Source organism: Myodes glareolus, chromosome 7 (assembly GCF_982192425.1).
Source record: "Myodes glareolus chromosome 7, mMyoGla1.1, whole genome shotgun sequence".
Classification (NCBI taxonomy): Eukaryota; Metazoa; Chordata; class Mammalia; order Rodentia; family Cricetidae; genus Myodes; species Myodes glareolus.
The window spans coordinates 52,389,532-52,414,668 of NC_142032.1; the positions used below are offsets into that span (position 1 = coordinate 52,389,532).

The 25,137-nt window shown below is 48.0% G+C and overlaps 1 protein-coding gene and 1 pseudogene across 1 annotated transcript; both read right to left on the reverse strand.

The window, feature by feature from the left end:
* Positions 1 to 984: 984 nt before the first annotated feature.
* Positions 985 to 13,505, reverse strand: Fads1 (fatty acid desaturase 1). Its single transcript, XM_048457826.3, has 12 exons — positions 13,207 to 13,505; positions 11,414 to 11,524; positions 10,744 to 10,941; positions 10,051 to 10,152; positions 9,650 to 9,778; positions 6,756 to 6,816; positions 4,990 to 5,066; positions 4,042 to 4,139; positions 3,751 to 3,847; positions 3,448 to 3,527; positions 3,239 to 3,364; positions 985 to 3,000 (listed from the first exon to the last, which is right to left on the reverse strand). Exons 1-12 carry the CDS (start codon positions 13,417 to 13,419, stop codon positions 2,949 to 2,951), a joined length of 1,344 nt encoding a protein of 447 aa, XP_048313783.3. The 5' UTR covers positions 13,420 to 13,505; the 3' UTR covers positions 985 to 2,948.
* A 54-nt stretch (positions 13,506 to 13,559) lies between these two features.
* On the reverse strand, positions 13,560 to 25,062 carry LOC125415915 (protein SET-like; annotated as a pseudogene).
* Between the last annotated feature and the right edge of the window lie 75 nt (positions 25,063 to 25,137).

A 25,137-nucleotide genomic window follows, 5' to 3' on the forward strand; every position in this document is an offset into this window, starting at 1 on the left:
ATTAATATTTTCTAGCTGAAGTCTTCGGTGAAGGTAAACACTATAAATTGTATTCTGAAGACAGAGTGGAACTGGCTTTGCCAGAGTAAAGTGAGCTGCACTCATTTGATTCTAGACCTGCAGTGGCCGTGAGCTAAGGAAGTGCCAAGACTGCATTCACTACACAGCACAATGGCTTTTAGGGGCTTTGTACCCTGTGGTCTGCAAGCATTTAGAGTTCTGGCTTGCTTCTTTTAGATTTGAACTGCTTAGCCTTTCCTCAGAGTGTGCTGCTTTGTGCTTAGACTTGTGAATGCTCTGATGTTTTCACGCAGGGAGCTGTTTAAGCACAATGGAGCGTTCCAGAGGCATTGCTCTGCAGTCTGAGGCAGCACTGGTGAAGAGACAGGTAAACAGGACCTACAGGCATTACCACTTCAAAATCAGAAACGGGCTTCAGTGGGAAGTTGAAGGACCAGAGGGTGAGGACATCCAATGGTGACATCCACGAGATCTGGCAGAACCGCAGCAGCACAGCATCTCCACAAACGGGTATCACAGGGGAACCTGGTTTTGTCAGCCCATCCCTGCATGGTTAATCATGATTCTTCTGCCCAGGTTATACAAGGAAACTGGCAGTGATCTGTGTTCCAAAGGGAGCTGAGCACACGGGTGGGCGGGGACTTACAGCAGCAGCACCAGGGAAGAGTCTGTATTGATATATGTCCCTGTATGTTTGAATGTCAAAAAGGCGAGAGGACAGTATCAAGTGTCAGCTTTAGTCACTCCATCTTATTTTTAGCCAGCAGACTCCAAGGATACGCCTTCCCCTGTGCTGGGCTGTAGACCTCCACTTCTGGCTTTTACATGGGTTCTGGGGAATCTGAACTCAGGTCCTCACGTTTGGACAGAAAGGGCTTTACCAGCTGAGCCATTCTGCTCTGCACCAGAGAACCTGGCAGACACGTGCGGACAAGCAGTGTGAATTTTAAATGAATAACAACATTCTTTGGTCCAAATTAATTTTTATTTTTTAGTTTCATCAGGATTTAGTAATGACATTGGCATACACATATGCTGACATTAGGCCTAAGTGAAGAAAATGCCTTTGGCCAGGAAGTAGAAAGATGAAGGTAATAAAGATAAACATGGATACTGGAGTTAACGAAGTTATGGTGAAATGTTTTGCCACTATCTACATACGCAGAAGTGACTTTCCCTCAACCCTATTTTCTTATCTCAGCAGTGGAACTGAGGCACCTCACTTTACCACTGCAACATTGAGTCCTATCACTCCATGTCCCTTGCGCCTGCCTATGCAAAAGCCACAGTGAAGGCTGAGGAAGGAAGGCCACAGTGGTTCAGGTGCTCTGAAGACCTGGTCTGGTACAACTGAGCTCAGACTGGCATGACGGCTCAAAGCCAGTGGGCTCAACAGGCTGGTAGTGTCACACCCTTGCCCCAGGTGCCCGGAAGCAGGCATGGGAAGGGACAGCACCTATTCTGGAGGGAAGGAGCCAATGAAGATTTTCCTATCCAGCCTGCTTCAGATAGGTTTTCCAGCAGGGCCAGTCCCTGAGCTCTTCTACAACCTCCCCTCCCTGGGCATTGTCGTAGAAAACTTAGGAACCCTGCCTGTCACCCTACTGTGCCCCCACAGAAAACTTCAAGGAACCCTGCTGGTCACCGTACCATACCCCAACATCTTTAACACAGACACCCTCATCTTGACCATTTGCCATTTCTCCACAAACATGCTTTTCACTTTGCTTGAGGTTCTCTAATTCCAGACAGATGGTTAATACTGTTGAAGAGGCAATGAAAGAATGCCTGTGGGTTTGGGGAACGGGAGCACGGATGTGGATGTGCAGGAGTTCGACTTCCCTGGGCACACTCCTATGTTCTCTGGGAGAGTGAGTTAAACTTTCTTACCTTTTACAAAACCAGATTACACAACCCTGTTTCATTGTTAGACTGACAAGCTTTGTCAGAAGTTACCTTAAATTCTTGTCTGGCCTCCAGAAGAATAAGACACTTGGACAAGCAGAGGGGCTGCCTTGCTGGAACAGCAGCGGCATGCACAGACCTCACTGGCACTAACTTTCCGGTTGTGATGGGATCGTGCTATGAAATGCTGGAACATGACACAGGGAACAGGGAGGGATGTGTCTGCTTAGAGCGCTGACACTTTGGTGATGGAAATCTCAGCTATTTGTGCCGATGGCTGTTGTCTTGAACTCAGAATTACAGGTTGTGACATAAAAGGAAACTACAGGTATGGGAGCCTAATCTGTCCAGGAGGAGGGAAGCCCCTTCCTTGCTTGTGTATTCCTTGGGAACTGGTTAAAAGAAGTGAATCAACAGATTTTTAAAGGCCAGTAACTGCCATCCATTTTGTCTAGAGCTAGGATCTCATGTTCTCTCTGAAACCTGGATGGAACAGGAAACCAGAATTACTCATGCCAGGATCCTTCAGGGCCAAATACCTCCCAAACCACAGCCCTGACCTTTGCCGTGCCAATAGCTTCTCCCAGCAATCAGAGGCAGACATGGTCACATGCAGCCCTCGGCAGCAAGCTAAGCTGGGTAGGGAACTGTGCCAGGTTTCAGGATGCTATGCCCGAATGCCCCCCTTTCTAAATCTTGTTCAAAGGCCAAGAGACTAATGGAAAGGGTAGAGAGTCAGAGACATAGCCTAGTGAGATAAGAGGGGGATTCTAGGGTGAGGTTCCTTCTGCGTGCTGGGCTCTGTAGGGCCACCATTTTACCTCTGCCAAAGAACAAGAAACAACAACATCTTTATATCCCTACCTCAGCAGTTCTCCCCTCAAGTTTGGTACCCAGAAGGCAAAGGAGGCAGGTATGAACACAAATATACATCCCCTAACCCCGTGAACATTCAGTTCATAAGGACATTGTCCCTCCAGCTCTGACTGCTTTGACTCCAGCTGTCCTCTTCTCTCCTGCTGCTATTGGTGAAGATAAGCCTCCAACCAGAGCTGCCCCGACTCCTTCAGTGAGCTGGAGGGACAAAGGGCAGACAGGGAGGGAGGTGGGGACTGAGTCATCCACCTGCAGACATGTCCCCTTCCCCTCACATGCCCGCCCCCCCCCAAGGAAGCTAGCCTGGTGACAGACCAATACCACCCTGCTGCTACCATGGTGATGCCACTGCAGATGACCAGGAACCCACCCCACCCCATGCCACATGCCCACCACCCTTTGTTCCCTGCTGCCAATTCCCCAGGTTCATACTCACTAAACAATGTCAGCGAAGGCTGAGAGCAGGGGCTTGGACTTGTACTTGATGCCGTACTTGGTGCACAGGGATTGCACCAGAGGTGCCACTTTGTGGTAGTTGTGTCGTGGCATCGTGGGGAAGAGGCTTCAGGGACAACAGGGTAAAGTTAGTGGTTTCTGCTCCTCTGCCCCTCCCCCACCCTCTGCTTCCCAGGTCTCCCCACTCACTGGTGCTCGATCTGGAAATTGAGGTGGCCACTGAACCAGTCATTGAAGGCTGACTGGTCAACATTACAGGTTGCCTGCAGCTGGGAGAGAGTTGAGGGATGGTGGTTTCCATGTCACAGTGCCCTCTTCCCCAGGGAGGCTGTCTGGAACTATCCCCTATCTCGGACTCCTCCTTCAGCGGGAGATAGCTCCAGCCAACAAGGCACTGCTGCCTGGGGAGACTAGTTTTGGCTATTACTGTTCACCACCCACCCTTTTCAGTAGTTGCGGCATGTCCAGGTCCTCCAAGGAACTGTCCCTTACCTGGGTGGAGACCCAGTCCACATTCTGGTCACGATCGATGTGCATGGGGATATGGTTCATCTGTGTCACCCACACAAACCACATGCTCTCCAGGAACCTGTTGAATATGACATACAGCCACAAATAGTACAAGCAGAGCACTGAGTTCTTATTCCCCAGTAGCAACACCAGCCCGTGACTCTCCCAAGGCAGTTCCCCGAAGGATCCCCACTCCCAAGACCCCAGCATGGCCCCCAGGCCCATCAGCACCTGCACTCTCCCTGCCAACTGCTATATTCCATCAGACACTACCTGACAAGGAAGAGAAGCCCCAGGAGGCCTTTCAGCCCCAGCAGGGGCATGTAAGTGAAGAAGAAGCGGACATAGAAGCTGAGCATCCAAGCCAAGTCCTGCAGGGCAAACAGGAGGGTGGCACTGTCCCAGCAGTTGCTGCTCCTTTCTCCCCCTCCCCATTTATCTGCTGTAGTCACCACCTCTCCTGGTGTGTGTGATGGCACTCAGTGATCCTCAGCTTCTCTTGGACGCTTGTCCTGAAACATCTAATGGCACTGCTTCTTCTGTTCCTGGTGGTACTCGTCCCCTGCCTGTCCCTTCACAGGGGCCCCTAGTCTCTCTGGGTACGGCACCTCCCCACGCTGTCTAAATGCTGCCAGATGAATGTCCCAGGACCCCACTGTCTGCCACTCACTGTGCTGATGGAGTGGAAGCTCCAGGTCCTTTTCTGCAGTGAACCAAGCCCCATGCTCTTCCCATAACACTGGGCCCTCTGCACCATGTTCAGCATCAAAGCTCACATCTCGGTTCCCAGCTTATCTGCTCAGAGCCTGTCTTCCCCATGTCCTATGTCTGCGACCAGCTGGAAAAGCAGAACCAGCCAGACCCCTTTGGGGATCCCAGAGCCTCTTCTGCCTACATGTTTTCCCCCCGGGTCTACTACTTTCAGCTTCATCCTACATTCCCTGAGAGCAGGGCCCATCCCCCTTTGCTTTCCACACAGTTCCTGGAGTGTTGTGCAGCTTGGGAACCCCAGGAGACTGGCCTCATGAAGCCTGACATGGGGAGGCAGGGCACACATGAGCCCAAGCCACTTAATCTCATCTAGAGAGGAGAACCTCCACCTGATTCTACTCTGCTCTTGGTTGGGCTTGGAGACAGTCTCTCTGCCCCACAGAGCACACCCTTCCCTGCACAGGGTACTGGAGAACCTGCATGTGGGGTTTGCAGGCCAGGGATACTCACCACCCATTTCTTCCGCTGAAAAACAAAATAGAAAATATACCACTGAAAGTAGAATGGCAGCAAGGCTGGGGGGCCAACTGGGGAGGAAAAGGAGACAGGGAGGAGGTGTGAGCACCTGGGGTAAGAGAGGACTGCCATGGCGAGGTGACCTCCCCCCCACTCCCCACACAGAATCACTTCCTGTCGTCCCTCCTCACTGCCTTAATGCTCCTCAATTAACTGCAAGCCATGGGCGTTGAGGATGGGCAGGAACACAAGCCTAGAGAAGGCCACCTCTGCAAGAGGATGCCAAGGAGGCCGATGACTAGGAGCAATATCCCTTCCTCGTGGAAGAGGGCACGGGAAGCTTAAGCCTCAAGCATGGCATTTACTCTACTCCCACAGTGCCTGGACTACAGCCCTGCTCCTGGAGTCCTGTCGCGTTCCTGCTGCTCCACCAAGCAGGTCAAAGGGCAGGGGAGGAACTCCGCTGACCCTTCACAGTCTGAGGCATACCTGATGCTCGTCCACCCACGGCATGACAACCCCCATCCATAGCTTCTTCAGCTTGATATGCCAGATTCTAAACTTCCTTTCCTCCCTTCCTGCTATGTGTCTGATGTGTGTGTGTGTGTGCCAGGGCACACATGTTGAGGTCAGAGGACACACCCACTGGGGCAGAGGTGGTGACTATATAATTGATCCTCCTTCCACTGTGAATTTCAGGTATCAAGTTCAAGTTTCCAGGCTTTTATCAGCTAAGTGATCTCACTGATCTTCCATCTTTATTTTTTGAGACAGGGTTTCTCACTAAATATGAAGCTATTCTGATTGGCCCATAGCCAGCGCTGGGATTACAGGCATGTGCCACCACCCCTGGATTTTATGCTGTGTTCTAGAGATCCAAATTCAGGTCCTCATGTCTGCACAGTAGGCCCCAGTCCTAAAATAATAATAATAATTATTATTTTAAAGAGAGGGTTTCTCTGTATAGCCATAGCTGTTCTGGAACTTGGTCTGTAGACCAGGCTGTCCTTGAACTTAGAGATCCGCCTGCTGGAATTAATTGCTGGAATTAAAGGTGTGCACCACCACTGACCAAACTACAATCATTTTTTATGAAAGTCTTTATTCAACCCTGTAACACGTCCAGCTTTCTCTAGAAGAGACAGCTGGCAATAAGCAGTTCAAATAAATTCCTTAAATTCTTCCCTCTGTTGCTTTAAAAACTTGGAGCCGGTGCAGGTGTGGTGGCTTATGCCTGTACAGCAAGTCTGAAGCCAGCCCGAGCTACACAAGACCCTCTTAAACAAAGCCAAAACAAAACAACAACAAAACTCATAAAAGTACCCCCTGGTTCCTAGAACTTTAAGTCTTAAAGGAGTTTTAAACCCAATTTTGGGCATTTTGCAGCAGGCTTTCAAAGCAGGGAAACAATGACCAAAACGTCTGCTTGGTTGCAGTATTTCTTCCTAGGTGCCAGTGCCCGGAGAGTCACCCTAAGTGGCTCCACCTTTGTGTGACAAGGTTTATGACAAGGCCTAAACCTAAATCAGGAGTCCCCTGCTGACTACTCAGTTTCTCCCTGGAAGCTAGGGTGAGACTGGAGGACATTCAAGTTTGTCCCCCAACATGAATGACTAACCAGGCATTAGCCCATTGACTTTACTCAGTGGGCAAGGCCATCTCCTCGCAGGTGGGGAATATCAGCAGGCTGAACTTTCTCTGAGGCCCATCCTAGGGGAGCCTGCTCCTCCCGGGCCCCTGTCCCTGTGGCTGACACTCACTCAGGAAGAAGTACTTGTGCTGATGGTTGTATGGCATGTGCTTCTTCTTCTGTTTCCCCAGCTGCGAAGAAACAAACACAAGTCAGCAGCTAGATATCTGCCTCCCTCCCCACCCTGAGACCCCAGCTCCCCTGCTCAGACACCTTCAGCTAGCTGCTGCCATGGGAAGGCTCTGGCAGGCCCAGCACCTAAAGCAAGTGGCCCTGGATAGTGACCTATGAATGTACCGTGACAAGAAACACACAGGAGCATACAGGATGCTAGTCTACAGGGTTCCTGGCGGCTATCTAGTCTCGCATGGCCGCATGGTTTCCAGGTTCAAACCCCCTCCTGCTTCTAGTACTTTTTGGACTTCAGAGTTTCTGTGGAAAACTATTTTTGTCCCTGTATGGGTACTTGAGTCTTTTCACCACAATCTTTTGGACTCTTGTCTTTTTTTTTTTTATTTTTAAATTTTTATTTTAGTGTATGGGTATTTTGCCTGCCTGTGCATCACTTGCATGCAATGTCAGTGGCGGCCAGAAGGGGGCAGAAGACCAGCTGGAACTGAAATTACAGATGGTGGTGAGCTCCTGATTGGGTCCTGGGACTCAAACTCAGGTCCTCTGGAAACACAGCCAGTACTTTTAGCCACTGAGCTATCTCTTGACCCTCTCTTGGACTCTTAACTTCAACCTGAACTTCATAACCCCTCTTGAAAGTTTAATGACATATACATGTAGAAAGGTTACCCAGAACAATCTGGCAGTCTGAAGGTTTTGGCAAAGCTTTGCTCACTGGGAAGGTTATTTTTTTAAGCCACAGATTAACAGACTGGCTGGGAGCCACTAGGCCACTCAGTCAGCCCAAAGCCCCTCACACAGGCTCACATATACTCTGCTGTTTCACTCCATGGTTCTGGCACTTCTTGCCCCAATTAGTTTTGGTGACCTCAACCCAGAGCAGAGTCTGGCTTTATCCTCTCACATATCCGCAAACAAGTCATCAAAACTGCTCTGTTCAAGGCGCTCTGGCTAGATGAAGCAATCTTCCAGCAGTCATGGCATCATTCAGCAAGCCCTGGAGGTGTGGGGACAGCAGTCTTCCAGCCACCGTTTGACATGCCGACAGCAGAGGGGAACAGTATCAAGTTCTCGCCTACGCATATCTTGTAATCCGTGGAGATGAAACTAGTGATAACTTTGTCAGCAGAGTTCAAGATAATTTACAGATTACAGACAGGAGAGCAGGCCTGGTTTCCTTTGGGCCCTGGTACCTGAGCGATGAGAAGTACCAGGGGTGCAAAAATCCAAAGAAAAGTGTCCAAAGCACAGGGCACAGCCAGAACCAAAGAGGCCAGGTCACCCAGGTCCTCAGAAAGCCCTGCTAAAGTCGAAGGTGTGTGTAATCCGCTCTGGAGCCCAGGCAGGCAGGCTTTGAACTCACTTGTAGATGGTCTGCTTGGTGTTTGGTGGTTTTGTCCAGGGGTGGGAAAGTGAACGGCAGATGCCGTTACAGAGGCAAGGGAGGCAGAGATGGGCCAGGAGTGGTGTGATGTGCTCCCCTATGCTGCATGCTTGATCACCAATGCAGTGATGCCAGGAGGTGCAGCCTGCTGGGAGTCAAGGAAATCACCCCACCCCACCCCACCCCTGCCACAAGGGACTCATGTGAGTCCCAGGGGACCCTAGTGAGTGTCCAGTGGAGAGTGAATTGTTTTAAAGACAGCGAGAAAATCTGGCTTCTTATCTCACCCCAACTGCTCTCACAGCCAAAGTCTCCCGTCTGTCACAAGGCCCTTCCCAAAGGTCAAACTGATGGGGCTGCTCCATCTTGAACTTTCAGCCTCCCAAAACAGTGAACTAGACAGGTGTCTTTTCTTCACAAAGTCCCCAACCTCAGGTATTTTATTATAGCAACAGAAAGTGGACGATTTGCAAGATAAAGAAGATGCTGGAGAACTCGATATAGGATATAAGATATTCGATACAGGAATTAGGATATAGTCTGGAGACAGGTACGCAAACCACGCAGTATTATTAACCAAGGAGATCCCATAGAAGAAAAGCACCCCTCTTGGTTGGTGGGGCAAATGGGAAATTACCGTGGAAAGAAACCTTGTCCACAGCTGCTCCCTCAGTCAGTGACCAAGTGCCACTATGATCCGCCCCATTGTGCTTAGACTCTCAAGATGTCTGAGGGCTACAGGGCAAAGTGTCCCCATGTACCTCCTTGTTCTCCAGGAGAGCTGGGAGGCAGAAGTCACTAAACCAGGACATTGCTATCTAGTTAAGCTGTCCCAAGAGACCAAACCAAGCCCACACTCTTCCATTTTCATCTCTCTCTCTCTCTCTCTCTTTGGGCGGGGCAGGGGGAGAGGTGTGTGTATGCGCGCAGGTGTAGGGGGGGGTGGGGGTGGTGAGAGAGAGGTGTGCGCAGGTGTAGGAGGGAGTGGTGGCTCTCTACCTTGTTATTGTTCGTGTTTCCTAATAAATCTTTGATATCCTTATATTTGGGCTCGTGGATTCACATAACGTTGCCTACAGCAGGGTATCCAATATAAGCGACAGAAATACCAAGTGCAAGGGGGTGGCTTTCTAGAGAAGGGGTGTCAAGCAGCACCCTGATGAGGTGCCTAGTTATGTCCAAAGATGAGCAGGGCCTTGCAAAGAATGTCCTGTCACCCTCTGAATCCTTTGCAGAATGGGGTACCTTTGTGTAGTAACTGTTTGCTGACTGATTCTGGCCTGGACAGAAACGGTTTATAGCCTCTTATCCTCCACAGCTTACAGAAAGCAAGAGCCCTAGAGCCCAGCCCCTGGTCCTACCTTCGCTGACAACACTGAGCAAGTACTTTCCCTACTCCCGCAGAGCAAGCCACTCTCCGTGCCCCTCTGCACGGACACCCAGCTCACCTCCACAGAAAGGACCTTCCCCAAGGCGAAGAAGAGGGGATGCATCTTGATATCTGGGTCTTTGCCGAAGCAGTTGGGCTTGGCGTGGTGCTGAAAGTGCATGTGGTTCCACCAGCTGGCAGGAGCCCCCTTCAGAGAACCGCAGATGTGAGTGAGAACCCAGCAGAGGACCCTGGTTCAATTCTTAGCCCTCACATGGCAGCTCACAACTGTCTGTGATTCTAGTCCCAGGGATCTGATGCTCTCCTCACGTGTGACTTACAAACATACATGCAAGCAGGGTACCCGTACACATATAACAATTTTTAAAGAGAAAGAAAACCTGGGGTCATGAGCACTTCTCCCACCCTCTGGCAGCCGTGAATTACTGGGGTTTGGGGGAGCCCCATTAACGCACTGACCTTCAGGTGGCCAATCACGAAATGATGTAGCAGGTGGTTCCATGTAGAAGTGCTGAAGACTGACAGGTGCCCAAAGTCATGCTGTAGCCAACCTGCCTGGGCCTGAAAGAGAAAGGTTAGTGCCCAGAGCAGCCTGCATCTAGGGTCCCTTCACAAACCTCAGCAGCCCCTTCAGCCTCTCCATACTGGATTGGCACACAACCTCAAGGGAGCACACTGGGATAAGCCATGGAACCTGGATCCCAATTCCCTCTTGTCCACTGGGTCACATATAAGTAGAGGCAGACCATAGTCCCTTCTTCCCTCTGACGTGCCATGACTTAGGATAGACTAGCTTTCAGAATAGAGACTGCTAGTCCAAACCCTGGTGCTGGACCATGATTGGCATGCTGGGTGATACCAGTGGTGGGAAAGGAGCCAAACACTGGTTCTTAGCATACTCAGAGTGTGGCAGAACCAGAACCTGAGATTTCAGAGACTAAACTTCACAGGAAGAAGGGGATCTGGGAAGAGAAACTGGAGGGACTGTGAGCAAACCAGAACATGTGCGTGACTAAAGAGCAGATAAATGTCACACACAACAGAATGTGTGTTCTCTCCCTGGGCCAGCTTTCCCGTGTATCTTCAGATCCCAGGCAGGATTCTTGGCCTGATGTTTTCCCTAGGAACCCCGGGAATGCCAAAGGCACTCACCTGAACTGTACAGAGCAGCACTGCACAGAGGGAGAAGGGCACCAAGGATGTCCCGAAGATCCAAAGGATGAGCCAGGCAGCCACATCCAGGAGCAGGATGTGGAGCAGGTAGAGCAGGAAGAAGAGGTGGTTGGCCTTCAGGAGACCCATTCGCTCCACGGTGGCCCGCAGCTCCCTGAACTCATCAGTTAGTGCTTTCTGTGGGAGAGTGGGGCAGTAATTCTTCCTAGCAGCACCCCAGGCCTCACAGGGAACCTCTCTAGGAGGTGTCTGTGGGACGTTCACAGTCTTTGCCAATCCCTGAAGGGGAAGGATGATCTGACAGAAGCAGCTACTATGAATGGTATCATGTCCAGCTGCTAAGCAGACTAAATTTGGGTCCTCATTATGTGATCTGTGGCTCTGGAGCTTAAACTCTCTGAGCCTCTATTTTCTCATGTATACATATGTGAAGATTATCATATTAGTTTACACTGGCACATGGTACTCAGTAAATAGGTCTGCTGTTGCTGATGGCAGCATTGGAAGAAACATAGGTTCCTGCTCCAGGGGGCTTATCACCCCATGGCTATTTGAGATTCCCAAGAACTGTCACCTGCGGTCCTATGCAGGCACCTGCCCCCCTCTTCCTCCACAACCAAGTCTCCAAACAGCAAACAGGGCCTCTTACATTCTTGGTTGGTTCAAAGCTGGGCTGCTCCGGAGCCAGTTCTCCTATCAGAAGACACTTCATATGCTTTCTCACAAGGTCCTTGTTGATGTGGAACGCCATAAAAGGATCCTGCAAGGATGAGGAGAAGTCCATGAGGAACCTCCCAGCCCTCCAGGCTTCTAAGGGCCTCACACCAAAGGCCACCTCCTTCTGGCTACCGTACTGTCTGCCAGCCCCAGATCACCCAGCATGTGGGTTCCCAAAGAATGGGATGCCTCCCCTGGATGCCATACAAAAGACCTGCCCAGACTGGCCTTCATGTCCACAGACACTTGGTGCAGGAGAGAAGCAGCCTGCAGGAATAGGTGGGGTTATGAGGCTTTTAGTCCTAGAGTACTTTCAACAAGTCCTTTTCTTTCTTAGCTTCTCTATTATATAATAAACAGTGATGAAGAATGAGGAAGACTCTTTATGCCAGGGCTGGGAAACTGTTTCTATTTCTTTCTCTTTGAACATTCACTGCTCCAGAGTTAATATGGGTTATACAAGGTGGGTGGGAGGACCTTAGGCCTCAGGGAGAGAAGCTGCAAGTGGAGGCGGAGCCGTGGGCAGTGGCACCACACATGGAGACCAATCCCTGTCTTTGCCTCGGCTCCCAAATCACACTGAATGGGAAGCCTAGACAGTTGCACATAGACTCCAACAGACGTATGAGTCGGGGCAGGACTGCACTGCCGCCTGGACTCTAGTGGTCACTACTCTATCTAGGCTCTATCTAGCCTGGTCTCTAAGGCTGTGTGGGGTTTTGTTTTATCAGAGTGACCTCCACCTCTCAGCATCTAACTTCAAGGGCGACTTAATAGGAACCCTGGTCACCCCGAAGCACGTTAGACTGGCACAGAAGGAATAATGGGTAGGGGAGATTGGGTTAAGGACTTGGAAGAGAGATGGGCCCCAAGGTACGAATCCAACAGTTGGCAATCCCTGCCACAGAGCACTCTGCTCTAACTTTAGAGTTCCAAGGAGTAAGTCACTCCTAGTTCCACTCTCAGCTCTGAGGAAAAATATGGTCTATAGAGAGAACAAGCAGGGCCACCAGACAGAGGCTGGGGGTGCACACCTACTCGCTAGGCAGTAAGCTCCAAGGGAAAAGGGACACTAAGTCCTGCTAAGTGTCTCATCACCGAGGGGGAGGGGGGGTGTCCTCTTCCCGGAAAAAGTTGAAGCCTACCTAGCCTACCGCCACGTGTCCTCGCACTAAGGATCCGAGGACAGTTCTGGGATTCCAACCAGATGCAGATTCCCCCCCACACACACACACTATAACACTTCTCCAGTTACGCACAGTGACTGATCCCCGCAGGCTTTCTCGGGCGACCGCAGGTCCAGACTCTACCCTCCGGACTTCACAACGAATAGGGGGTACCAAACCACAGGGTTCTCAGTGTCACCCCTATTGCGAGGGGTCCTCCCCGGCTCCCTAGGTCTGACAAAGCTGCGTTTCCCAGCCCTGAAGACAGGACGTGACCCCCTCTCCCTGAACCGACTCCCTCCTTCGGCCGCCCTAGGCAGCACCGCGGTTCGGGTGTCCAGCAAGCCCGCTCCCTTCTCGCCCAGCTCAGGAAACAACCCACGCCTGAGACTCCAGATGCCAAAGCACGGACGTTCAGCTAGTCCTTTGTTTGAGTGTGCCTGTCGCGGGCCTCCATTCCCAGCCTGGGTCTCTCCGGCGCTTGCATCCCAGGTCCGAAGGTTTCTCTTCCCGCCATTGTCTCCCCTGGGGTGCAGACGCGCCCAATGCCCGCGCTCACCGTGGCATCCTGACCCGCGTAGTGGTTGAGGACACGATGGCCCCCCGGGTGGCGGCGGCGGAATTCGCTGATGTTGTACACTTTTCGGTCGATCACGAGCCACGACTCCTTCTCCGGCTCGGAGTGCTGAGCCACCTCCTCCCAAGTAAAGTAGCGTGGTTGGAGGAGCTCGGTCGAGGCCGGGACCGTGGTCGGAACCGGGTCAGGAGCCATAGCCGGCCTGGCAAAGTCAGCCAAAGCAGGAGAGGCGCGCGCTCGGGGCCGCGGGACAGCGCACGCCGGCCTAGCGAGTTAGGGGAGCGTCGAGCAGCCGAGAGCGCGCGCCCGGAGCCCGCTGTCTGCGCGCAGGCTTTTCAGTACCCTCGGCGACCGGCCGAGGCGCGCGCCCCCATTGGCTGAGCCGAGTGGCGTGGGGGTGCGAGCTCCGCCTCTCTCGGGCCAGCAAGGACTGACGCCCCCAGAGGGATTTCTCCGCCTTTTAGCGGCCGATCCGCGCCCTCTCGCGGATGCCTGAAAGTGATCACCAGACGTTTCCACTTCTGACTCCGGTTTGGTTGAGCATTGTAGAAACTGACAGGATAACGGTTCTGTGGGTGCGCCACAGCTTCCTGCAGCTGAGGCGGGGAGGCCCCAAGTGTGCGTAGAAGAAGCGTGGTGAGAGCGTATGAAAAAGAAAATAGTTTGGAGACAGGTTCTTAAGCAGCCCAGGTTGGCCTCAAACTCACTATGTAGCTGAGAATGACCTTGAACTTCGGATCCTCCTGAGTTCGGAGTTTACAGGCACCCTGTTTTATGAAGCGCTGGAGATTAACCTGTACATTGTTCATGCTAAGGCAAACGTTGTATCAATCTCCTGCCCCGAGGAAACACTTGACAAGTTAAATCCAGCTCTCTGAGCAACGAAACAACAGCCTGACCCAGTAGACGTTCAGAGACCCCTTTCTAGGAAGATGGATAGGTAGTATGTGTGGACAGAAGAGGGGATTGTCATAAAGAAATAGTCTGGTTGACTACAGTTCCAAGTATTTGTCTTATGTGGATTTAGATGAGTTTGAGCACTCTGCAGCCAAGGCTACCAGAAGTCTTGTCAGCTATTATTGGCCAACACTTTTGACTTAAAGAATGGATTGTTTAGGAACCAGATGGGTCAGCATGATAAAGGTCCTTGATACCAAAGCTGAAGACCTGAGTTTCATTCCGGAGACTCACCTGGTAGAAGTAGAAAAACAGCTCCCACAGGTGTCCTCTGACCTCCACTCACACACTGACAAAGTGGAGGAAGGGGACTTAGGAAAGCAAGAAATGGGGGGAGGGAGGAAAAAGCTTTCTTGATGACAAATTGTCTTGGGGAGAGCTGTCTGTGACTAGGGTGCCTGCTGCTTCAGGAGGCAAGTCCTTGATCATCTTAATTCAGTGGTATAAAGGGGATACTTTGGGAGTCTGGAGACCCCCACCCCATGTGCAGTCTGGAGAGTGTCACCTCCTCTGTGTGTGTGTGTGTGTGTGTGTGTGTGTGTGTGTGAGTGAGAGAGAGAGAGAGAGAGAGAGAGAGAGAGAGAGAGAGAGAGAGAGAAAGAATGTTCCCATGGTCATGCACAGGTATGCAAGTATGTGTGGAGGCCAGAAGACAACCTCAGGAATGCCATCTACCTCCTTTGAGACAAGATCTCTGACTGGCTTGAAGCTCACCGGGTTGGCTAGACATGCTTAGCCATTGATACCCAAGGAACCGACCCGACCCTCCTACCTCCGCCTCCCCAGGGCTGAGATTCTAAGCACTTTGCCAACATGGCTACCGGTTTACATGGGTTCTTCAGGTCAGACTCAGCCCCTCACCTTTCTAAAAGAAAATCCATGCGCTTTGTCAAGTGAGCCATCTTCCCAGCCCCAAGGAATCCTTTGGAATAGAGAGATATGGGCCCCAAATTTCAGGGCCTGAAGTTTTGCTGCATGGAAGTTCCTTCTGATGTAAGTCAGCATTTCTCTGATGTTGTTTTCAAAAAGACCCTGGTTCTGGATTGTGCATGGTCTGGTTGCCATCAGTTGCTGGCTTGTACTTGGTAAACATATGCTGTGGTGTTGATGTCATATGACCTATGTCGTAGTTTATAGCAATTTCATTTATCAGGGTGATGTCTTTCTGCCATAAAGAGTTGTGTTTTCCCGTGGGACCTGAAGTGATTGCCATCAGTAGGATAATCCAGTTGACTTGGTTAGCTTTGCCTGATGCATGGTGTTTGTGATACCATAGCCATCCTGCAACTTGCTCGGTGAAAGCGAGTCTTGCTCATTTGCTGCTGATGTCACCAGTGTCACCAGGATTGCTCCATAAGGGAAATAGTATCTCCAACACCTTTTGAATAAAGAAGAAAAATAAGGGTTGGTGAGCTGGTTCTGTCAGTAACAGCACTCTGGGAGCTACATGATGGAAGGAGAAGACTGACTCTTGCGGTTATTTTCTGACCTCCACATGTCCTCCCCACAACTAAAATGTAATAATAAAAAATAAGGCTAGCTCCATGGCTCAGGAGGTAAAAGTGCTTGCTGCAAAAGTAGGTGACCTGAATTGGATCTCTGGGACCTACATAATGGAAGGAGGGAATTGACCTTCACATGTTTGTCCTCTGACCCATACATGTAATTCATGACACACTTATGCATGTGCACGCGCACACAGGCACAGACAGACAGACACACACACACTATGGTGGTTTGAAAGAAAATGGACCCAAAAGGGAGTGGCACTATTAGGAGGTGTGGCCTTATTGAAGTAGCCGTGGTCTTGTTAGAGGAAGTGTGTCACTGTGAAGGCCGCTTTTGAGGTCTCATATATGCTCAAGCCACACCCAGTTAGTCAGTTTACTTCCTGTTGTCTGAAATTCAAGATGTAGTACACTTGGCTACTTCTCCAGCACCATGTCTGCCTGCACATCATCTTGTTGCACCGTGTTGATAACAGACTGATCCTCTGAACTGTAAGCCACCCCAATTAAATGCTTTCCTTTATAAGAGTTTCCATGGTCATGGTGTCTCTTCATAACAATAGAAACCTTAACTAAGGCACACACACAAATAAATGTAATTTAAAATTTTTAAATAAGAGAAATAAAAATGGAGAAAGACCAGCCTTGGCCTGTTTGCATACTTGCACATAGTTTTAACATTCATTATTTCTAGTAATTTTAGTTACATATTATTTTGCTGTTTTGTTCTGGGGAGGGTCTCTGTAGGCAGCCTTGGCTGACCTGGAACTCACTATGATAAACGTCTCTACATTGCAACAGTCACTCTGCTTCGACCTCCCAAGCCCTGGAACTGTAGGCAGGAACCACAGTGCTTCACTGGTTTATTAATTGAAATTATCCAGTCTTGGTGGCCTTAATTTTCAGGAGATATTAGGAAGCAATTAATTGTGAACGTCATACCACAGCAGCAGGAGTGATTCATACCAGCAATGTGCAGGTTGGTGAATCTAGCAATCCCTGTGTCTAGAAGCGTATACTTCTCTCAGCAGCTTGTCAACACAGCACCAAACCTGTTCACTGACAGTTCTGTGTATTGCTAGTCTGTCTGTAACGAGGAACTTTACAGGGGGCAGAACACCATTCCTATCCTTGTAGGAGTCTTTGCTCTCGTTGTGCCTAAGAGTAAGAGTTAAATTGTCTATACAGATAGCCTTCAGCCTCAGTTTTCCATTATTGATCATAGTATTAAACCATTCTGGCATCAGAAGTATTAATTTTATTAATTTTATGTGGGAATTTTGTCTTATAGCAACACTTAAAATTTTTAAATTGTGTTTATTTATTTAGGGTGTTTGTTTGCCTGTATGTGCCTGTGCTCACATATATGCATGCCTCAGACTATGTGTAGACATCAGAAGACAACTTGTAGGAGTCTGTTTTCTCCTCCTACCATGTGGGTCCCAGGGACTGAACTCAGGCCATCAGACATGTAACAAGTGCTTTTGCCTGCTGGGCTATCTCATTGGCCCTTTGTCACATATTTTGAACAGTTAACACTTAGATCGCCATATTAGTTGCTTTTTCACTACTGTGACGAAATGCCTGAGAAGATGTCGCTTACATCAAAAACAGGGCGACTAAGCACAGGAGGGATTGGGGAGGGGAGAGGGGAGGGAAATGACTGCAACTTGCTCCCAGGGACTGGAGAAATTTAAAAAATAAAAAGAAAAGAAAAAAGAGGGTCGGAATCCATCAGTCTTCTGTGCCAGTCCTCCTTGCCTTCATCCTCCTCGCCTTCATCCTCCTCTTCATCATCTTCATCTTCACCTTCATCTCTTTCTTCATCAATATCTTCCAAGCCTCCTTCTTCTTCATCATCACCATCTTCTGCCTCTGCTCCTTCATCGTCCATATCAGGAACCAAATAGTACTGCAAGGGTTTGGCCAGATGTCGTCTGTGATGACCTCTCCTACCTCATCTGCACCTGCATCAGAGTGGTCAGTAAACCAGGTAAGGAAGCTCTCTGGCTCTTCGTGTTGTCTCTTCCTGCTGGCCTTATTCTGTGTTTGACTCGAGCGTTTTGTCAAATCCCTTCTAGATTTCCATTTGATTTCAGTGGACTTTGAGGATGGGTCACCACTCTCATTCAGATGAAATTCTTTGGAGTGAACTTTATTTTCGAAGACCATTTCGAAGTAGGGGTTTTCATCAAAATAAAAATCTATTCTGGAACCTGATTTAATTTCTTCAAATTCTGTTACTTCAACTCTGGTTAAATAATGCAGAGCCTCTTCGTCTTCCTCCCCAAGCAGTGCAGACACTTGTGGATGGTTGACAAATGTGGTTACCAAAAAATTTGTGATTTTAGCGATCAATTCTGACCTCTTCTGAAAAAACGGTTGGCGGAGTTTGTTATATTTTTGTTCTACTTTTAATATTTCCTCACTGGCTTGTTCATTAAGTCTGTCTATTTCATTTTGTACTTCATCAATATGTTCAATTGCTTCTTGCTGTTCTTTTTCTCCCTTCGGCAGGCCGGGAGAGGCCGACTTGTCCTCCAGTTTCGGGGAAGGAGACAATTTAGGTTTCTTGGACTGAGGCAGAAGCGTAGATTGCCGTTTTGGGGCTGGCTAGAAGTGGCTAGAAGCCAGAAGCCAGAGGCCAGAGGCCAGAGGCCAGAGGTCAGAGGCCAGAGGCCAGAGGCCAGAGGCCAGAGGTCAGAGGTCAGAGGCCAGATGCACACAGCAGGAAGAAACTCGCAGGAACCTAGGGTCCTCATTTTTGTCCAGGTTTTCTGGGTTTGTGATTTGTGGGCTGGGTTTTTTTTTTGCTTTATGTTTAAAAACCACTTATGAGTGAATACATGTGATAATTGTCTTTCTGTGTTTAGGTTTTCTAGCTCCATCCGTGTGAATGCAAAATTCAAGATGTCGTTATTTTTTTCAGCTGTATAGTACTCCATTGTGTAAATGTACCACATTTTTCTTATCCATTCTTTGATCGAGGGGCATTTAGGTTGTTTCCAGGTTCTGGCTATGACAAACAAAGCTGCTATGAACATAGTTGAGCACATGCCCTTGTGGCACGATTGGGCATCCTTTGGACATATACTCGAAAGTGGTATTACTGGGTCTTGAGGAAGGTTGTTTCCTAATTTTCTGAGAAATTGCCACACTGACATCCAAAGCGATTCTACCACCTTGCATTCCCACCAGCAATGCAGAAGTGTTTCCTTTTCCCCACAACCTCTCCAGCATAAGTTGTCATCAGTGTTTTTGATCTTGGCCATTCTTTCAGGTATAAGATGGAATCTCAGAGTTATTTTGATTTGCATTTCTCTGATGACTAAGGATGTTGGAACATTTCCTTAAATGTTTTTCAGCCATTTTAGATTCCTCTGTTGAAAGTTCTCTGTTTAGGTCTGTACTCCATTTTTTTAAATTGGATTATGTGATCTTTTGGTGTCCAATTTCTTGAGTTCTTTGTATATTTTGGAGATCAGACCTCTGTCTGATGTGGGGTTAGTGAAGATCTTTTCCCATTCTGTAGGTTGTCGTTTTGTCTTGTTGACTGTGTCCTTTGCTTTACAGAAGCTTTTCAGTTTCAGGAGGTCCCATTTATTAATTGTTTCTCTCAGTGTTTGTGCTGCTGGGGTAATATTTAGGAAGTGATTCCCTGTGCCAATGCGTTCAAGTATACTTCCCACTTTCTCTTCTCTAAGGTTCAGTGTGGCTGGCTTTATATTGAGGTCTTTGATCCATTTGGACTTGCATTTTGTTCATGGTGATAGATATGGGTCTATTTTCATTCTTCTACATGTTGATATCCAGTTATGCCAGCACCACTTGTTAAATATGCTTTCTTTTTTCCATTTGATATTTTTTGCTTCTTTGTCAAAAATCAAGTGTTTAAAGATGTGTGGATTGATATCCGGGTCTTCTATTCAGTTCCATTGATCCTCCTGTCTATTCTTATGCCAATACCAGGCTGTTTTTGGTACGTAGCTCTGTGGTAGAGTTTGAAGTCAGTAATTGTTATGCTTCCAAAAGTTCTTTTATTGTTCAGGATTGTTTTGCTGTCCTGGGTGTTTTTTTGTTTTGTTTTGGTTTTTTTTTTTTTTTTTTTTTTTTTGCTTTTTCCATGTGAAGTTGAGTACCAGTCTTTCTAGGTCTAGAATTTTGCTGGGATTTTGATGGGCATTGCATTGAATCTGTAGCCAAACCATTTCTAATACAAGACTTAATACAAGACTTAGACTCCTTAGGATACCATAATTATTGAAACATTTACCATATGTTTCTTGCTTAATATTGTTTATGCTGGTTGTAATTCTAATTTTTATACTTGATATCTGTTCTTATTGTATATAAATTTGTTTTGGGTTTGGAACTCTCTTATTTAGACAAAAGGGGGAGATGTTGGGGAACCTCTTGAGTCAATGGCCTTTGAGATGCTGCACCAGGTTGGGCGTGGCCTTAGGTACCAAAAAGGTGCTTGCTTGCATGCCCCCACTCTCTCTCTCTTCTCTCGCCTAGTTGCTGGATTTGGTTCCAGTTCCCTGTTTGTGCAGAGGACTGTGAGTCCCCCCATACAAAGAACCCTTTATTATTCTCAGTTCTGAGCTAGTGTGGGACTACTTTATTCGCGTTCTCCAACAACTAAATCCCACTTTGATACCAGTGTGTTAAAATAAAAAGAAAACACCTTCAGACTAATTAAATTTAAAAGAGTTTATTTTTGCTAAGAAGAGATTTATAAATCTGAGAGTAGCCTAAGCCAAGAGAAGGTTCAGCAAACTTCATGTGACAACGTGGCTATGTCGTATTTATGACAAGAAAAGGACGTGGCATACAGAAAGAATATGATTGGTTATATCTCAGCATTTGCCTATGCACATGGCTCTGAGCAATCTGCAGCCTGTGATTGGCTGAAAGTTCAGCTGATGTGATTGTGATTTTTTTTTTACAAGAATATGCTTTCTCAGATTGCAGTTCACAAACATATTCAGTACTCTTTCTGCTCACTGTATACAAAGGCAGTTATTTAAGAGGGGACTAGAAAGCTAGGCGGTGGTGGAGCACACCTTTAATCACTCGGGAGACAGAGACAGGTGGATTTCTGTGAGTTCGAGGCCAGCCTGGTCTACAGAGTGAGTTCTAGGACATCCAAGGCTACACAGAGAAACCCTGTCTCAAAAACAAAACAAAATAAAAACGTGCACACACACACACACACACACACACACAACAAGTAATGAAACAATAATAAAAATAGGCACACAGAAGAGCTTACAGTGGGGTAGGGTCTGATGGTGAGGGACTGGGATTGGGAGGCTGACCCCTGCCGCTGAGGTCATCCCAGGCTCCAGGTTATTTGTGGGCAGGGCTTTTAGTGAAGGAGGGAGGGCACACTCAGTTCTAAGCTATGAAACATTCGCCATGGTCACAGGACTGACCCTCCATGAATCAGAATTCTTATTGTCCAAAGTGTTGGGCCTGTCATGCTGCCTAAAAGAATACTGTGAGTCTTTGCCAATTTGGTGGTTATCGTTTATTGAATTTGGTCATGGTTTGCAGGTTGGTAATGGCCTAATTTACTTAGTATAATGTTTAAAATACCTCATAGTTTTCGCAATCTCATTTGTGGTCATCTGTTTTGTTTCTTACATAAATTGAGATCCTATATAACTAATGATGCCGTCATCCCTGACCTTTATTTAGGCAGCTCAAGCGAAAAGCCCAGAATGTCAAGCCTTTGTCCTCTAGCCTGGCGGGACCCCCAGAAGACTTCAAAGCAAAGGCGGCTAAACTCTGATCTCTGGCTCTTAGGAAGAGGAGTGAGAACACAGCCTAAAAGTAATGGAGTGGGTCAGTTTAGAAGCTGATGCTGTCCTGAGAGACCCAGTATGGAGGTACTCAGTTTTCTTTGTTATCATTTATTTGTATATTTTTGCAGGGTTCTTCAGATCTAGGGTCCTGGAAGACAAGTAGCTCTCCCACTGGTCAGCACGCTCAGCCTCGGTCCCCATTCATTTCTTTAACAAGAACTTTCTGGAGTGTTGGTACAGAGTAGATTTCTCCACAGTGAAATACTTTCTCCTGAAAGCACTGGGAGAACAGGCTCACCAGAATGTTCCCAGATCCTCAGTTCCTCTTGGGCACTCCGTGAACAGAAGCCACTGTGGAGGAAAGAGCTTGACAAGTGGTATAAACCCGAGCCCCTGCCACTGTGACGGGGATACACAGATCAGGCTAGAGAAGCTTGGCTTTCTCAGCAGGAGTGAGGAGAGGACTTCCCACCCTCCCATGAGGAAGTTCATGCATTCCAACTTCCTGAATAGATTCCTAAAGATACCATGGGCACCTTGCTTAAGAATGACAGTCTCTGAAGCTACCCATCCAAACAGCCAGTTTTTTGAAAAGATCTTGTACAACAGTTTGGCGGTGTGTAAGAGTGCTGTAAATCGGCCTGTGCTCCTTTGATGGAGTAATTGCACTCCTGGGAAAGTAGGGGGTGGGAGACTACAAAGATGCAGAAATTAGTACATAAAATAGCAAAGGAAAATTCTTCCACTCTCTAGGACAGGTTAGCCCGATGAGAGCCAAGGAGCAAGTTTAAACGGTCAGGACGTGAGAGGTAGAAAAAGGGTGGGAATCAAAGGAGTGCAGATTTCTGGTTGTAAGAAGACGTAGTCCTTGATTAGCCTTCCCATGCTAGGGGTTGATTGGCCCTCGCTCATGCATTGTGCATGCAAGGCAAGTGCTCTTCCGCTGAGCTACACCCTCAGCCTGGATTAACCTTTTTTGAACAAATGGTTAGATTTATTTAGAACCTCACAAATGTCCTCAGTCGTTCTATGCCTAGGGATATGGCCTAGAGAACACACACTTTTAAGTTATTTCAAAGTTTTTATGTAAGAATACATTATACTGATACAAGGGGACTGATCTAATGAGAGTTCACCAAGGCCAGTTGGACTGGGACTGAACAAGCACGTGATCCAATCAGATTCTCTGAATGTGGCCGGATTCTCTGAATGTGGCTGGCCCGGAGCCTTTCTGAAAAGCCATTGACTATGACACTGGGACTTGTTTCCTCTGCATATACTGGATTTTGGGGATCCAGTCTGTTTAGATACTCACCTTCCTGGTCCTGGAGGAAGAGGGGAGGAACTTGAACTTCCCACAGGGCAGGAAACCCTGACTGCTCTTAGGGATGGAGAGGGAGGAGGAGAGGGAGTGGGGGGAGTGGGAGGGTGTTGGGAGGAGGGGCGGAAATGGAAACTTTTATAATTTAATAAACTTTGAAAAATAAAATAAAATAAAATACTGAGAAAAAAAAGAATACATTATACTTGGGAAAATCCCCCCCCAGCCCTCCCATGCTCCCCTTTTATACCCTCCCCTTCCAATTAGCTCCTTTTGTTTCCCTAGACAGTTTCACTTTGACTTTTTTTGTTGAGGGGCAGGCAGAGCTCTCCTCTGCCTTCTTTGAAACAGGGTCCTCTCACTGAGTTTACCAATGTAGCCAGACTGGCAGACCAGTAAGCCCCAGAGAACCACCCTCCCGTCTCCGCCTTCCCAGCACTGGCATTGTGAATGGTGTGCCACTATGACCAGACTTTTTACTTGGTGCCAAGGATTAGCCTCAAGTCCTCAGGCTTACATGGCAAGCACTTCACCGAAAGAATCTTATCTCTAGCCCTTGCTTCTGATTTCCTGTTTTATATATGCCATGCATGATTTTACAGAGATATATAAAATCTAGGAACCACAAACTTGGAAAGACATACGATGTTTGTCTCTAGTTATCTCTAATTGAGTCCATTTTTTCCTGAAAAGAACACAGCTGCATTGTCCTTTCTGGCTGGAAAACAACTCAATTGCATATGTTATGCTTTCTTCATCCCTTCCTTTGACAGACACTGGTGTTGGCTCCATCCCTTAGCTACTGCCAACAGTGTTGCAGTAAGCACCCATGTGCAGGTATTTCTATGCTCTGTTGACTTGGAGGTCTTGGGGCCAATACTCAGGGTGGCACAGCCAGTTCATATGGCAGATCCATTTTTAGTGTTTGGAGAAACCTTATGAAGATTGTGTGTGTGTGTGTGTGTGTGTGTGTGTGTGTGTGTGCATGTGCGCCACAATATGTATATGTGAATCAGAGGACACCCTTGGGTGTCTGCCTTTACCTTCCACCATATGTGAAAGAGCATTTCCTACTGTTTACTGACCTGTGGTATCCAAGGCGTCTCTTGCCTCTGCCTCCCATCTCACCACAGAAGCTCTGGGATTACAGATACCTATCACCACAGCTGGCTTTCTGTAGGTGCTGGGGATCCAAGAACACACTTGCACTGAGTCTTCCCTGAAGCTCCTCAAGGGATACTTTTTTTTAAAAAAATATTTCTTTATTTATTATGTATACACTATTCTGTCTATGTGTATGCCTGCAGGCCAGAAGAGGGCACCAGACCCCATTACAGATGGTTGTGAGGCACCATGTGGTTGCTGGGAATTGAACTCAGGACCTTTGGAAGAGCAGGCAATGCTCTTAACCTCTGAGCCATCTCTCCAGCCCGAGGGATACTTTTTTAAGGAAAATGTTTATTAGGAAAAAAGCCTCATTGACTCAGTATGTATGACATCAAAAAAACCCCAGAAATACCTTAGCTACTATTTTAAGAAATGTTAAACAGATATTAAAAATAATATGATGAAATTTCATGTTTGGCAAGAATTGTTCAATTGAAAGAAACTAGAAGCAAATTATAGGAGTGACTGCTTGGGGGCAAAGGAAGATAATTTATACAGTCTTTAATACGTCTTGAATTTTTTTTAATGAGTGTCTTATTTATATTTTAAATTATGGTTATAAAGTTACTCTAGACTATGAAAAATAGGCTACCAGTTGGACATCTGTTTTTCATTTCTTTTTTTTTCTTTTCTCTCTCCCTATTTTTTTTATACAAAGTCTGTAAGTCTCCAAGAGAAGGGAGAAAAGAACTCTGCCTTTTTCTTTTTTGAAGATGGATTTAGAAACTGTTCAGCCCACACCAGACCTCAGTCTCATGTCGTCAGGTTCTCACCCCGGAAGCAGCTGCCTAGAACAATTCTGAAACCATCTTTGAAAAGACCAGGTATATCTCCCTGGTAGCCGGCAGGGTGCGTCGTTCAGGGGGTGGCCCCTTCACAGAAGACCTGAAGGGGACCCTGGGCCAATCTCAGTCCTGGTGTTCCCATCCTCACGGGTTTCCTCTGGGGCCTAGCTGACTTGGTCTGGACTTGGCTGTGACCTCAGGTCAGGGCACCGGCTGCGGCGAAGCTGACCTCGCGCCTTCGGCTCACCGCCCCTTCCACTGCCATAAGCACCGAACTGTCCGATGCCCATCTTGGAAGCCTGGCTACTGGATGCTCACTGGCTGGGTTTCCTGGAGGCTTGAGGTGTAGCGACCAGTTCTCATTT

Bases quoted from the DNA above. Each gene is read 5' to 3' on its own strand.
- Fads1 (XM_048457826.3), bottom strand. From the start codon at position 13,419: ATGGCTCCTGACCCGGTTCCGACCACGGTCCCGGCCTCGACCGAGCTC. The intron at 11,525-13,206 runs GTGAGCGCGGGC...TCATCCTTGCAG, and splicing joins ACGCGGGTCAGGATGCCACG to GATCCTTTTATGGCGTTCCA. The intron at 3,365-3,447 runs GTGAGTGGGGAG...TTGTCCCTGAAG, and splicing joins AATTTCCAGATCGAGCACCA to CCTCTTCCCCACGATGCCAC.